The 16,351-nt window shown below is 42.2% G+C and overlaps 1 protein-coding gene across 1 annotated transcript in view; it reads left to right on the plus strand.

Moving 5' to 3' along the window:
* LOC126176008 (pre-mRNA-splicing factor ATP-dependent RNA helicase PRP16) overlaps positions 1-16,351 on the plus strand; it is a 201,049-nt gene that overhangs the window by 17,953 nt on the left and 166,745 nt on the right. Inside the window, exon 7 of the mRNA XM_049923127.1 lies at positions 5,133-5,318. Coding sequence (XP_049779084.1) covers positions 5,133-5,318 — 186 coding nt within the window. The remainder of the gene's footprint in view (positions 1-5,132; positions 5,319-16,351) is intronic.

The following is a 16,351-nucleotide window of genomic DNA, read 5'->3' on the forward strand; positions in this document are numbered from 1 at the left end:
GTGGTTGAGGAAATTCCGATGAATTTGAAATGTCCTCTGATGTCTTGTTTCTTTTGTGACATCAAAGATCTTTCCAAAACGTGTTTCCCTCCTCCGCCCTGAGTTCAGTTTTCTAACGTGCCGGGTAATTCTACGTCGGCGTATAAAACCATAAACATTCAAAAGACTGATATGTTTTACAGTGCCGAGGAAAAGTATACTCTCACATAACACGGGGAAAAATGTGTTTTCACCCGGGAGAAAGTGTATTTTCAACCGAGAAATCCGGGAAAAATCTGGGAATTCTTTTTCCTTGTCCATGTATACACCCTGGTTATCTTCACATCACAAGAGTAATGGAAAACCACCAGAAAATAATCCTTAACCTTGAAGGAAGCTACTTCTTGAAAAATTTAATCTTCATGCCAACTGGGACTCAAACCCAACCCTTTTGACTTACAGGCAGTGCTCTTACCGACTGAAGCACCTAAACACATCTGACAGTCTCATTGCAAGCTTAAGTTCACTGGTGCCTCTGTCCAATACTTTCACAAAAGTTCTGCATATGTTACTTCACCAACACATCTGGAAGAAAGGATTCACCTCAGAATTGCCAAATGAAACTTCACACTATTGCTTGTGTTCACTAATGAAACTTCATAGCAGGTAAAGGTAGTGTGGGGACGCAAACCTAGGTGTTTGCCTTTTCTATGCAACACTGAGCCATAAAAATACGTTTCACTGTGTCATATAAAGTGTCAGTCTAGTAATGTGTCTCCTACTACTTCCGATTCAGTCCAAAAACTGTTGCATGCATTGCTGTGTCAGTACGTTTTAAAGAATGAAACAAATGCTTGATATTGGTTTAGCCAAAAGGTCAGTACCATTCTCCTTTTAGGAGAATGGTACTGACGTCTGTGATGCAAGTCTGTGACCGTGCTGTTGCCCAAACAAGAGGTTGAGTACAGGCTCTTCTCACTGTGGTATTACGAGTGGGAGGCTGGTGCGTCCATTGCACTACCAGCCTTTTACCCATGGAAAAAAGGAAAACATTGTAACAGACTAGTGTAGTTTCACAGCAATACCTGCTGCCATGTGGAACAGTAAGCAGAATGCACGCTCAAACAAATTAAATTCCCTTTTGTAATCTACAAAAGAGCATGAATTGTTGTGGAGAACTGATGTATCAGATGTTTCAAAAGGTGAACAGTTCAACGAAATATGTGCAGTTTCTCAGCAACACTCACTGCCAAGTGGAACACAAGATCTCCAAGCTTCAGACATCTTCTCTAGGAACTGGTCACTTTAAAAGTATATAAACTATGCGATCCAAAGTATCCGGACACCCCCAGAAACATACGATTTTCATATTAGGTGCATTGTGCTGCCACCTACTGCCATGTACTCCATATCAGCGACCTCAGTAGTCATTAGACATTGTGAGAGAGCAGAATAGGGCGCTCCGTGGAACTCAAGGACTTCAAACGTGGTCAGGTGATTGGGTGTCACTTGTGTCGTATGTCTATATGCAAGATTTCCACACTCCTAAACATCCCTAGGGCTACTGTTTCTGATGTGATAGTGAAGTGGAAACATGAAGGGACACGTGCAGCACAAAAGCGTACAGGCCGACATCGTCTGTTGACCGACAGAGACCGCCGACAGTTGAAGAGGGTCTTAATGTGTAATACACAGACATCTATCCAGACCATCACCCAGGAGTTCCAAACTGCATCAGGATCCACTGCAAGTTCTATGACAGTTAGGCGGGAGGTGAGAAAACTTGGATTTCATGGTCGAACGGCTGCTCATAAGCCACACATCACACTGGTAAATGTCAAACGATGCCTCGCTTGGTATAAGGAGCCTAATCGGAGGTTGAACAGTGAAAAAATGTTGTGTGGAGTGACGAATCAAGGTACACAATGTGGCGATCCGATGGCAGGTTGTAGGTATGGCGAAAGCACAGTGAACATCATCTGCCAGCGTGTGTAGTGCCACTAGTAAAATTTGGAGGCGATGTTGTTGTGGTGTGGTCATGTTTTTCATGGAGGGGGCTTACACCCCTTGTTGTTTAGCATGGCACTATCACAGCACAGGCCCACATTGATGTTTTAAGCACCTTCTTGCTTCCCACTGTTGAAGAGCACTTTGGGGATGGCGATTGCATCTTTCAACATGATCGAGCACCTGTTCATAATGCACAGCCTGTGGCAGAGTGGTTACATGACAATAACATCCCTGTAATGGACTGGCCTGCACAGAGCCCTGACCTGAATCTTACAGAACACCTTTGGGATGTTTTGGTACGCCAACATTGTGCCAGGCCTCACCTATCAACATCAATATCTCTGCTCAGTGCAGCACTCCTTGAAGAATGGGCTGCCATTCCCCAAGAAACCTTCCAGCACCTGATTGAATGTAAGCCTGTGAGAGTGGAAGCTGTCGTCAAGGCTACGGGTGGGCCAACACCGTATTGAATTCCAGCATTACCAATGGAGGGCGCCACAAACTTGTAAGTCATTTTCAGCCAGATGTCCGGATACTTTTGATTACATTGTGTATCTTGAAACATATTTGTCCAGTGTTAATGGAATTTTAGTAGGTTTTAGGCACATATATTAGTAGTGTAAATCTCAAGTTACAGAATTTTGCAATTACAGAATATTTTATCAGTCCATAATAAACTTATAACAGAAAGCTAGGATCAGTTCTGAAGCTCTCTTTCGTGCTTATCATCAGCTGCAACCAATGTGACCATACAGTGTGTTACTGGTTTTAAAAATAGTGTTATTGATGAGTGGTTCTGCATGCAGCTGGAACTTGGGATCAGTCTACAGTGACTGTATCCTGCTGTGGTCCTCATCTGAATCAGTCACATGCCAGCCAGGCGAACAATATGTTTGCCACCGTTAGCTAGTCAGGCAGGCAGAAAGGTGGGACGCTCAATGCAGTAGCCATGAGAGGATTAATGTGAGTAGCTGTAGTAAATATTAATGTTTACACAATATGAATGACCCTTTCCTTTGTATAAGGAGCAAAATTACTTTAAATTTCATAAAATTTAGCAAAGAATGTAATCTATATCTTGTTAATAGAAGTATATTTTTAAGTATTGTGTGTGTTGATGGGTGGAAAATGTAGTAATACCTTTGATTGATCAGCTGATTTACCTGACCATAACTTCAAACATTAATTCCTGAAAAATTTACATTTTGTTGTGAAAAATTTTTGTGGTCTGAAAGGCATGCTAAAGATGGATGGGAGTGAATAAAGACATTTCTCATGGGCTCCAATTGCTTTTGGATCCTCCATGTGGTTTGCCAAATGTACCCGGCAGACAAAATGGTGTAGAGAATGTAAATACTTGTCTTTGGTGCTATGAAAGATGCTGCTATGTACCTACAAGGGATCATTATCACTGAAGGAAATAATCTGATTGAGCTAGCAGACAATAAAACTTACAAGGCTTGCAGAATTTCTCAAAGTATTATTACTCATTTGACTGTAATGTCACTGTTGTGGTTGAAAGTTCATGAGTTAACCAGAGAAAGAGTGACTAACAATGAATGTGCAGTCAGTCTCCTCCTCCTTCACTTCCTACCACTTTAAAACAACTTTTCTCTTTGACAGTGTCATTCCTCAGCCCAGCCACTGAGAAGAAATGGAGCGCTTTGATCCATTTCTTGCAAGCCATTGACTTTCGAGAAATGAAAAGAGTGCATTTTATTGACAAGATGGTAGCTGTTAATTACACTCCCATTTTGGCAGACAGTGGGAGAGGCATCTGGTACACACTGAATCTATGTAGTTTAGGTGTTCTGTGTTGTTGTTGGGACATCAGTTTTTAGTGCAGTGATCAGTCAACAACATACATTTGCCATAGTATTTTAGTTGCCAAACTTAGAAACTTATAAAGCAGTATGCTCTGAGAGTGAAATGAGATTTTTTCTAGTTTTTAAGAAATATTCTTGTAAAGTGTGAATTCTTACGACAAGAATGTAACATGTGCAACGTGAGTGACTGTTATGATGATTCGTCCTGTTTCTAATGTTTGTTGTATAGTTTACAGACAAGATTATTTTCATTGTCTTGAACTATAATCTCCCTCCTTTCCTCCCCCATCTTTCCCCTCTTCCTCCTCTCCCCCCCCCCTCCCCCCGTGTGTGTGTGTGTGTGTGTGTGTGTGTGTGTGTTTTTTATGCCACAGAAGATTCCATCATTTCATTGTGTATTTTATGGTATATTTAAAATATTTACTCATTTTAATCACATTTATCTCTAGGTATCATTTTCTACAGACACTTGAGACCTTGTGGTTATTACTCAAATATATGGCTTTTATTACCATCAAATTTTCTGTTCATTCCAGCACATAAGAATTTACGGAACCTATATTTTCTTTGATTCTCATTCTGATTGGGAAAATTCATATAATTGTTATTCACCATTATTTGCACTGTAGACTTGATTTGATTTGTACACTGTTAAAAGAGATGTAATAATAATGTTAATCTTCCCATTGACAGCATATTTCCTAATTTTGTGCACCATTATATTCAAGCGAGGGGTGCAGTTATTAAAACACTATACTAACATTTTAGAGTACCAGAATTCAAATCCCTGTCTGACCATTCATATTTAGACTTGGGATGGTTTAGTAAATCACTTTAGTAGAATGCTAGCTGGCTTCTTCTGATAAAAGATATGACCAGTTTCCTTCCTCATAGTTCTCCTGCCTTAGACCCTGCTCTATCAGCCTCATCATTGGTGAGATGTTAAACACTATTTTTTCCCCCAATCATTTTCTTCCATCACTAAATATTATTTTTTATTTTATTTGTGTGCAACTTAACAGTCCTCTTATTTATTTTCTTTTGTATGTTTTACCCATAGTATTTTTTTCCAAGATGTTTCCTGTAGCCTCCCATGCCCAATATGGAATAATATTTTAACAGAAAGTAATTGAAAAATTAAAAAGTAACACTTCATTATTTGGAAAAAAACAACATATTGTGGTACTTTATTCGATGTTGTAGTTTTCATTTGCTTGTACCTCAAACTACTTTTTCTGGAATTTTCTGTCATTCCTTGTGAATTTATGTGGTCCTTCGTAGATCTGTATTTTCAACTACTGTTTCTTACGTTTACAGGACAATGAACTCTGGGAAAGAAATCGAATGCTGACAAGTGGTGTTGTACAGTCTGTGGACGTGGATGAAGATTTTGATGAAGAAAACATCGACCGAGTTCATTTATTGGTGCACAACATTGTGCCTCCATTCCTTGACGGCCGTATTGTTTTTACAAAACAACCAGAGCCAGTAGTTCCAGTGAAGGTAAGTAAACAGAACACAGTACTGTAATAACTGGTGTATATGGGTGTTGAATAAAGCAGGTAACTTTTTTTAGTGTCATTTATTAATAGTAAATTGAATGATATTTAAAAAATGGCTTCGGCTACTCCATATTATTATGAAAAATTAAAATATTATGTGGAGGATAATAGTGTCAAGGATAACAGCCCAGAAAACCAAGCAGTATACATACATACATACATACAATACATACATATATATACATATACATACATACATATGGATATAATAGAAGGAAACATTCCACAAAGGAAAAATATACCTAAAAACAAAGATGATGTGACTTACCAAATGAAAGTGCTGGCAGGTCGACAGACACACAAACTAACACAAACATACACACAAAATTCAAGCTTTCGCAACAAACTGTTGCCTCATCAGGAAAGAGAGAAGGAGAGGGAAAGACGAAAGGATGTGGGTTTTAAGGGAGAGGGTAAGGAGTCATTCCAGTCCCGGGAGCGGAAAGACTTACCTTAGGGGGGAAAAAAGGACGGGTATACACTCGCGCGCGCGCGCACACACACACACATATCCATCCACACATATACAGACACAAGCAGACATATTTAAAGACCAAAATATATCTGCTTGTGTCTGTATATGTGTGGATGGATATGTGTGTGTGTGTGCGCGAGTGTATACCCGTCCTTTTTTCCCCCTAAGGTAAGTCTTTCCGCTCCCGGGACTGGAATGACTCCTTACCCTCTCCCTTAAAATCCACATCCTTTCGTCTTTCCCTCTCCTTCTCTCTTTCCTGATGAGGCAACAGTTTGTTGCGAAAGCTTGAATTTTGTGTGTATGTTTGTGTTAGTTTGTGTGTCTGTCGACCTGCCAGCACTTTCATTTGGTAAGTCACATCATCTTTGTTTTTAGGTATACATACATACATACATACATACATACATATGAATATAATAGAGGGAAACATTCCACGTGGGAAAAATATATCTAAAAACAAAGATGATGTGACTTACCAAAAGAAAGCGCTGGCAGGTCGATAGACACACAAACAAACACAAACATACACACAAAATTCTAGCTTTCGCAGCCAACGGCTGCTTCGTCAGGAAAGAGGGAAGGAGAGGGAAAGACGAAGGGATGTGGGTTTTAAGGGAGAGGGTAAGGAGTCATTCCAATCCCGGGAGCGGAAAGACTTACCTTAGGGGGAAAAAAGGACGGGTATACACTCGCACACACACACATATATCCATCCTCACACATACAGACACAAGCAGACTCTCCTTCCCTCTTTCCTGACGAAGCAGCCGTTGGTTGCAAAAGCTAGAATTTTGTGTGTATGTTTGTGTTTGTTTGTGTGTCTATCGACCTGCCAGCGCTTTCTTTTGGTAAGTCACATCATCTTTGTTTTTAGATATACATACATACATATGTAAATTTCTTGTAAAAATCTGACATGATTTCCAAATTTATTCAGACACCATTAATTTTGGAGCCAGATTTTTTGAAATTATTAAACTATTACAGATCGTGCATGAAGTGCAGATATAAGTTTCCTTTAATTAAACTATGAAACGTTTGTGATTGTTTCCTGCCCTATCAAATGTCTTGTCAACAAATATTTTTGTCTATTTAAAGGTTGGCAGGAATTGGCATGGTTTTTTCCTGTCACAATATAAATTGACAATTCATCAATGCAACTGTTTTGTCCTGGACTGGTTGATCCCTCCACAAATACAATAAGAAGTCAAAACATTGCGACCAACTGATTAGTAGCATGTTGGTCTAATATTGGAATGCAGTATGGTAACAGTCCTGTGTGGCTAGGCTTCAACAAGTCCTTGGCAGGTTTTCAGAGGTATGTGGCACTAGATGTCTATTCACAGGTCACACACTTTTCATAAATTAGAGGCCAGTGGTCTGTGAGTGCAGAGCTGACACTAGGTAGCACCCCATATGTGTTCGATCAGGCAGATTGAGAGGCCAGGCCAATAACATGAGTACACTGTGGAGGATCCTCAAACCACCATAGCCCAATTCTTGCTTTTTGACAAAGACATGAAGGTATGCAGGTGGTCTGTAGTAGTGTTCCCGTAGCCTGAATGTGTCATTGTCTGTTTTATTACTACTGCAGGTCACACAAAGCCCAGGTGAATGTCCCTTGTAGCATAATATTACACCAACCAGACACCATCTGTGGCAAAGTGCGTATCTTAGGGAGCCATTCTCCTGGACGACTGTGTATCAGGACACAATCATCGACCTGCCGCGACGAGAAATGTGATTTATTGGATCCAGTGATGTGTTTCCATTGATGAGAGTCTGAGCTCACGTATGAGCTCCATTGCATTTGTAACTCGTTGGATCAACATGGTAACACCTACTGCTGCAGAGTCCCATGTTCAAAAACGTGTGCCAAATGGTGTTCTCCAAAACAGTTGTGGCTGCACCAGTATTGTACTATGTCATCAGATTTACCACAGATTGCCATCTATTGTACTTAAACAGATTGGGCAAGCTACTAACACCTGTGATCTGTGGCGAGGAATTGATGCCCAACACTTCGTTGTCTACTCGTTGCTTTAACCACTTTCCATACATTCTCATGACAGTAGCACACAAACAACCACTCAGCTTCACTGTTTCTGAGATGCTCATTCCCAGGTGCCAGGCCAAAACAATGTGCCCTGTGCCAAAATCACTTACGTTAGTGGATTTCCCCATTTGCAGCTGTATCATCACTAGAACGATTCTCAATTTGTCTCTGCTCTGCTTACATACTTTCCTTTCCACGTTATGTGCCATCCAGTCTCGTGACAAGCTGCAGTCATAATGTTTCAGCACATCAGTATATCTTTCGTAGTGCTCCTGATTTACACAATTGGTTGTAAGTACTAATTTATTAAGTAAAACATGTATTTAAGAAAACCTTGCAATTGCAAATAACAATGAAAAGTAGGATACACAGTAGCTGATAAAAGTTATCTATATAGGCAGCCTGACAGAGCGTGGTTAAAGCATAACGAAAAGAGTGTCCAGGGAGAATAAAACAGTTCAGGACTGTAAACTGTAGATCATTTAAACAAAAAAGAGTGCCCAGTGATTGGAAAAAGGCACAGGTCACACACATCTACGAGAAGGGTAGCAGAAGTGATCCACAAAACCATGCTTTTTTAGGTTTCACATTTGTTTGCTTTGTCAACTGAAAACCAGACTATCACATTACAACCTAACCACATCCTCGTAATTCGTGACATGCTCAGGAAAAAAAAAAAAAACAGTAAAATATTTGTAAAGGATAAACTGCTACTCACCACAAAGATGACACATTGAGTTGCAGACAGGCTCAACGAAAAGACTGTTATACATTGAGCTTTCAGCTAAAGCCTCCTTCAGAAAGGAAACATACTGGAAACACACCTCACACACATATGACCACTATCTTCATCAGCTCCAGCCAGAATGCAACTGCGTTGAACAGAAGCAGCAATCTGTAGTAGCAGAGAGATAGCAGAGTATGGATGTGGGAAGAGAAGTGAGTGCTGCCTAGCTGAGCATGCAGGGACTAGGTGGGGCAGGACAAGGATGCCAGGCTGTGGGGCAAGGACAGGCCTCTTGAATACGGGTAACCCCACACACTACAGTGTGGCGCATGGAGCTTTCTCAGCGATTGACCTTTCCATTTGCAAACATTGTGGATGGACAGTTATCACCCAGCTAGTCTCACCATTGTTCTCTGTGCATTGCTCGAATGGATGGTAAACAGTGTGTTGTGTTGGCTCCTTGAGTCTCGGGGTCTTCTGGCTCTGTCTCAGGGCGATGGTTTCACCAAGGCCATTCCACTTCTGATAACCTGGTTTACCTTAAGTCTGCCATCCAAACAGCTTTTGTTCGATGTCAACACCTTGTAGCCATCTTCTTCGACATGCAAAAGGATTATGACACCACATGGCGACACCACATCCTTGCTATCTTGCACAAAGTGAGTCTCTGGGATCTGCTCTCAATTTTTATCCAGAACTTCCTGTTGTACCTTACTTTCTGGGTTCTAGTTGGTGCTCAGTACCCCCCATATCCAAGAGAATGGGGTCCTACAGGGCTCATACTGAGTGTGTCTCTCTTACTGGTAGCAAATCAATTGGCTAGTAGCAGCTGTGGGGTCCTCGTATCACCCCTCCTTGTATACTGATGACTTCTGGGTGAAACTGAACTTCGATTGCAAAGTTCCGTACGAAAGGTGCAGGCATGGCCTTTCATCCATGGCTTTCTGTTTTCAGCTGCCAAGACTCACGTCATGCACTTCTGGTGATGTCGTACCATTCACCCACAATCAGAGCTTTACCTCGACAACCAACTACTCAATATGGCAGAGACATACCGCTTTTTAGGACTGGTTTTCGATTCTTGGTTTATGTGGATTCCCAGTCTTCTGATGCTTAAGCTAAAGTGCTGGCTGCACCTTAGTATATTTTGCTGCCTGAGTAACACCAAATGGGGTGCAGATTGCACTACCCTTCTCTTGCCTTACAAATCCCTGATACAATCCCACCGTGATTGTGGGAGTCTGGCATACGGTTCGGCGTTGCCCTCAGTATTATGGATACTGGATCCGATACACCACTGGAGGGTTGAACTTGCGACAGGAGCCTTTTGATCTAGCCCTGTGAACAGCTTACTCATGGAGGCTGCAGTCCCTCCTCACTGATCAAGTGCCAACAGCAGCTTGTCAACTATGCTACCCATGTTCACATCTTTCCTAAGCATCTGAGTTACCGTCTTCTTTCCAAACATGGGAATCAATCTCTCACAATAGTGGCCCAGATCAGAGATTGCAATCGCAATCCGTATTCGGTCCTCCTCTCTTAACTGCAGTTGGTACCTCTTCCACCTCTTCTCCAGACCCACTCACGTACCCCTCCATGGTGCATCCCTCAGCCACAGTTTGGCTTGATCTATCACAAGATCCGAAAGAATAGGTGCCTCTTGAAGCCCTCCCCTACCAATTCTTCTCCATCTGTGATGCATCCCTGCGTACAGAAGTAATCTGTACTGGCTGCTGGTCATGTAGGCTTTGCTTATACTCATGTGGGACACACTGTGCTGTGCTCCTTGTTTTATGGCAGTAGTGTTTTCACTACAGAGATGGTAGCCATCTCTTGTGCTCCTGAATATATCCGTTCCTGCACCACTGGGTTCTTTCTCATCTACAGTGACTCCCTGAGCAGTTTGCAAGCTCTCCACCGGTGTTAACCTCGCCATTTCTTGTTCATTGCTATCCAGTATGACCTTGAACAATGGGGAAGCTCAGTGGCTGTTATCTCGACCCTGGGCTACATTGGGATCGCAGGAAATGAACTTGCTTATAGCCTGGCAAAACTGGCTACCTGTAAACCAGTTCTTGAGATCAGTATTCCAGAAACAGACCTCCGATCTTTATCACACCATCAAGTTTTAGGAATCTGAATACGGAATGGCTCACTCTGACTTCACCAAATAAACTGCGGATGATAAAGGAGACAATGAATCTATGAAGGTGCTCCACACAGGCCTCTCACAAAGATTCTACCATCCTTTGCTGGCTCTGCATCGGCCATAAATGGCTGATTCATGATCATCTCTCTGGACTGCAGCTGCTGCTGTCTGGGCTTGGTGGTCCAGTCCAGTCCTCACCCTACCTGCTCTTTTACTCTTCTTCCACCCCTCTTCTCCCCTCCCCTCTTGCGTTGTCTGTTAGACTTGTTCATCTCTTGTCTCTCAGTGATTCTCTTGCCCTGTTCATATTGCTAGTCTTTCCTAGGCAACTGACGAGTGATGTACCTCCGATAAGGGGCAGGGGCAGGGGGGATGTATGTCGCCTAATTGCACTCTGCTTTCAGGGGCTTCTGGCTGCTCTCTAGATGGGGCACATAGCCTGCCTTTCTTCCTCTCTCTCCTTTTCTTCTTTTTGTCCCCTCTCTCGCCTTCGTTGACCTTTCATAGACCTTGGGGTTTTCTTCTCCTGGGTTTTGTGCAGTAGGCTATCTCTGATCTACGGCCTTGTAGACCTATCTGTTTGAGGGAAATAGGACTGATTACCTAGTAGTTTGGTCCGTTTAATCATCCAACCAACCAATCATAATAGTGTTGATATTCCAACCTGGACTTTCCATTATTTGGAGTTAATCATCTCATTTCTTTAGCATCTAACCTATTTGTTGTGTGTTCTTATAAACTACATTTTGTGTTTTGCTATCGGGTGCAAAGACAAATGAGTTTTATTGTAGTCCAATGTGCAAACATGATAAATATAGTTATCCATTCCAGAAACCTGACTCCTACATTCAGTCAGCAACACAGGATGTTTACCCTTGTGCTTTATTGATAGTCCTACTTTACACTAATCTTGCCAGGAGTTACAGCTTTTTAAGTTGAGTGGTAAGTTGGTTGAAATAAATGTGGTTCATGTTATTGCCATTATCTTTTCTAATTAATACTTCCACTGTTCTTCTGTTGTTTAGCACCTTTTTTGACTAGATACAGAGAACATTGAGTGAATGTAGGAATTATGTTGGGACGCCTACACTTTAGCCGTCATTCATCATTGTAACAGTGGATTTAAATATTTTTTTCATCCCCTGGTATGCTGTATTTGCAGATTTGTTTGTTGAACTACCGTCATTTTTTGTTGCAAAAATTGTCCAGCACTTTTTCTGTGGGTTATTCTTCTGCCATTAATATGCTGACTGCTCATCAGTAAAGTCCATGCAGAACACTGTGGCCAGTAGGTGCACAGACAGCAGGACACACTTGGGGAGAGCGACAGTGGTGGGGGTTACAGGTGATGCAGCGTAAATGCGGAACACTGAGGGGAAGCACCATTCTAAGCAGAAGCCTACATCACATCTTTTGTAAATATTAAGTGGACTCACCCCATACCCACATTTCAATGGTAGAAAGATCTGTTATCTCTGCTTTGGTTAGCTTTGAAACAGAATTTTGCTGAAAATGCAGTGATTTATTTTTGCCTGACTTGTTAACACTTTTTAACTTTCAGAGAAGCATCATGAGTGACAAATTCTGAATAAAACCTGCAAATTTCTGTGGTTACTGTGTTAAAATTTGCTTGTTTTTGCCAAAATACAGTGGAATTTGCACAGCCTTGCCTCACTAACATATTGTGCAGACACAGTTGTGAGGGAATTCTGAAGCAGTTATTTATTAAGTTTATTAAATTAGGAACTGGGGAGAAATAAGGCCAGTAGCTTATGAAAAAGCACATCCTCAGTACTAAAAAACATGTAATGTCTCCTCCACTTATGTTGTTCCAAAACCCATAGAATTTCCCATTTCCTCAGCTATTGATGGCCCTTAAAAATTACATTCTTTCATCAAAAAAGTCTGTAGTTAGTGGAATAACATGGTAGATAATGAGAGTGCTATGTGAAATGATTTTTCTCAAGATTGGTGACAGATGCCTCTACCCAAACCACCTAAAAATAATAATAATAATAATAATAATAATTCAATATGTTAGCTTAATTTTGTATGCAGCAGCATATTACGTAATATGCCACAAATGCAAAATCATAGTGACCTCTATTTTTCACTGCAAACTTTTACGAATTTCGTGCAGTGCCTTACTTACATGTAAATATCACAATAACTGTGACCATTAATGAAATTATGGGCACATCATAATGAACCTGACGTATAAAGTTATAAGTAAAGCAGAAATGAATTTTTTTTACCAAATACACTCCTGGAAATGGAAAAAAGAACACATTGACACCGGTGTGTCAGACCCACCATACTTGCTCCGGACACTGCGAGAGGGCTGTACAAGCAATGATCACACGCACAGCACAGCGGACACACCAGGAACCGCGGTATTGGCCGTCGAATGGCGCTAGCTGCGCAGCATTTGTGCACCGCCGCCGTCAGTGTCAGCCAGATTGCCGTGGCATACGGAGCTACATCGCAGTCTTTAACACTGGTAGCATGCCGCGACAGCGTGGACGTGAACCGTATGTGCAGTTGATGGACTTTGAGCGAGGGCGTATAGTGGGCATGCGGGACGCCGGGTGGACGTACTGCCGAATTGCTCAACACGTGGGGCGTGAGGTCTCCACAGTACATCGATGTTGTCGCCAGTGGTTGGCGGAAGGTGCACGTGCCCATCGACCTGGGACCGGACCGCAGCGACGCACGGATGCACGCCAAGACCGTAGGATCCTACGCAGTGCCGTAGGGGACCGCACCGCCACTTCCCAGCAAATTAGGGACACTGTTGCTCCTGGGGTATCGGTGAAGACCATTCGCAACCGTCTCCATGAAGCTGGGCTACGGTCCCGCACACCGTTAGGCCGTCTTCCGCTCACGCCCCAACATCGTGCAGCCCGCCTCCAGTGGTGTCGCGACAGGCGTGAATGGAGGGACGAATGGAGACGTGTCGTCTTCAGCGATGAGAGTCGCTTCTGCCTTGGTGCCAATGATGGTCGTATGCGTGTTTGGCGCCGTGCAGGTGAGCGCCACAATCAGGACTGCATACGACCGAGGCACACAGGGCCAACACCCGGCATCATGGTGTGGGGAGCGATCTCCTACACTGGCCGTACACCTCTGGTGATCGTCGAGGGGACACTGAATAGTGCACGGTACATCCAAACCGTCATCGAACCCATCGTTCTACCATTCCTAGACCGGCAAGGGAACTTGCTGTTCCAACAGGACAATGCACGTCCGCATGTATCCCGTGCCACCCAACGTGCTCTAGAAGGTGTAAGTCAACTACCCTGGCCAGCAAGATCTCCGGATCTGTCCCCCATTGAGCATGTTTGGGACTGGATGAAGCGTCGTCTCACGCGGTCTGCACGTCCAGCACGAACGCTGGTCCAACTGAGGCGCCAGGTGGAAATGGCATGGCAAGCCGTTCCACAGGACTACATCCAGCATCTCTACGATCGTCTCGATGGGAGAATAGCAGCCTGCATTGCTGCGAAAGGTGGATATACACTGTACTAGTGCCGACATTGTGCATGCTCTGTTGCCTGTGTCTATGTGCCTGTGGTTCTGTCAGTGTGATCATGTGATGTATCTGACCCCAGGAATGTGTCAATAAAGTTTCCCCTTCCTGGGACAATGAATTCACGGTGTTCTTATTTCAATTTCCAGGAGTGTAGTTTCTGTAAATGCGTTTGAGAAAGATTGCAGGGCGTGCGCCGTGATTTTGCCATTGCTGACTGGCTGAAAGCTGGTAAACACTTGTTGACCTTGCTTTCCAAACAAACGAATGAACTTGCCCAGTGCATTGGATGAAAGATGATCACTGCACATCAGCCACCATATCCTGCACAGACTCCACCCTCTTCTATGCATTTCTCAATGTGACCTATTGCTGCTTTTGTATTTGAATTTAATTTTGCAGCAATAGGTCACAAAGTAAGCAAGCTTCTTGAGAAAGAAATGAATAAAGATAAGTTTATATCTAAATAGACAATAAATGATGCAAAAACACTAAAATCTATATATAACAAACTGAAAAACAACCAATCCATAGTTGTGAAGTCAGATAAAAGCAATACATTAGTTGTGATGAAAGAAAAAAAAATACATAGACAATACCAATGAATTTTTTGCTGCTAATAATATTCAGCACATTGAAAAAAACCCAATCAAACATTTTCAAATTTAATTAAGGAACAATTAAAGAACACGTATTTCCTATTGACAGGAACTGAAAAGAATACCTTACATGCATGAATCCAGAAGCACCACACCTAAGAGCATAGCCAAAAATACACAAAGATGGAAATCCAATATGTCCCGTGGTCAACTCTATAAATAGCCCAGCATACAAACTGTCACAAAAACTGAATAACATACTGATGAAAAATTATACACGTGAAACAACATGTGGTGTCACCGCCAGACACCACACTTGCTAGTGGTAGCTTTTAAATCGGCCGCGGTCCGCTAGTATACGACGGACCCGCGTGTCGCCACTGTCAGTAATTGCAGACCGAGCGCCACCACACGGCAGGTCTAGAGAGACGTACTAGCACTCGCCCCAGTTCTACAGCCGACGTTGATAGCCGTGGTTCACTGACAATTACGCTCTCATTTGCCGAGACGATAGTTAGCATAGCCTTCAGCTACTTTTGCTACGACCTAGCAAGGCACCGTATTCAATTGATATTGAGATTCTATTAATGTATCATCAAGAGCGATGTTCTACAAATGTGGATTAAAGTTAAGTATTCCAGAAGCTACGTACTTGTCTTTATAGCATTCATTACGTATCCTGTTTCAGACCTTACGCCAGCCTGCGTGAGTTTAAGCGCATGCCTTTCGGCTTCCTCTCATTGTGTCTAGGCTGTCTTGTTTAGACACAACACAACATATTCCATAAAAAACAGCATGATACTAGCTAAAGAACTAAGTATCAGAAAGCTCCCTCAAGATGTGCAGTTTATATCATGTGACATCACCAACCTTTACTCAAACATACCCATACAACAAGCTCTAAAGGTAATACAAAAGAACCTTATTCAACACAAGAAACTTTCATACACAGAGATTGTCAAATTTATGGAACTCCTTCAGCTAACCCTAAGTTACAACTACTTTACCTTTAGTAACAACATTTATAAACAACCAGATGGCCTAGCAATGGGATCATGTATATCTGTTACCATAGCTGACATATGCATAAATCGTTTATAACAAAAATTATTTGACAGCCAAGAACATTGCCTAAAGAAAATAGAATTTTTAGAAGATATGTAGATGACACACTACTGTTAGTGAAAGGGGATACCAAAGACATCACAGACATTTTAAATTATTTCAGTAATCTAGGTGAGAAAATCAAATTTACAGTGGAACGTGAGCAAAATAAAAGCATCAACTTTCTGGACCTAAATATTACAAGGAATAACAACACATGCACTTTCAAAATTTATAGGAAAAACCCAATGACTGACACCACAATCCCTGCAACCTCATGTCACCCAAATATCCATAAACAGGCAGCGTATGGGTCAGTGCTGCATAGGGCA

Source organism: Schistocerca cancellata, chromosome 3 (genome assembly GCF_023864275.1).
Source record: "Schistocerca cancellata isolate TAMUIC-IGC-003103 chromosome 3, iqSchCanc2.1, whole genome shotgun sequence".
Classification (NCBI taxonomy): domain Eukaryota; kingdom Metazoa; phylum Arthropoda; class Insecta; order Orthoptera; family Acrididae; genus Schistocerca; species Schistocerca cancellata.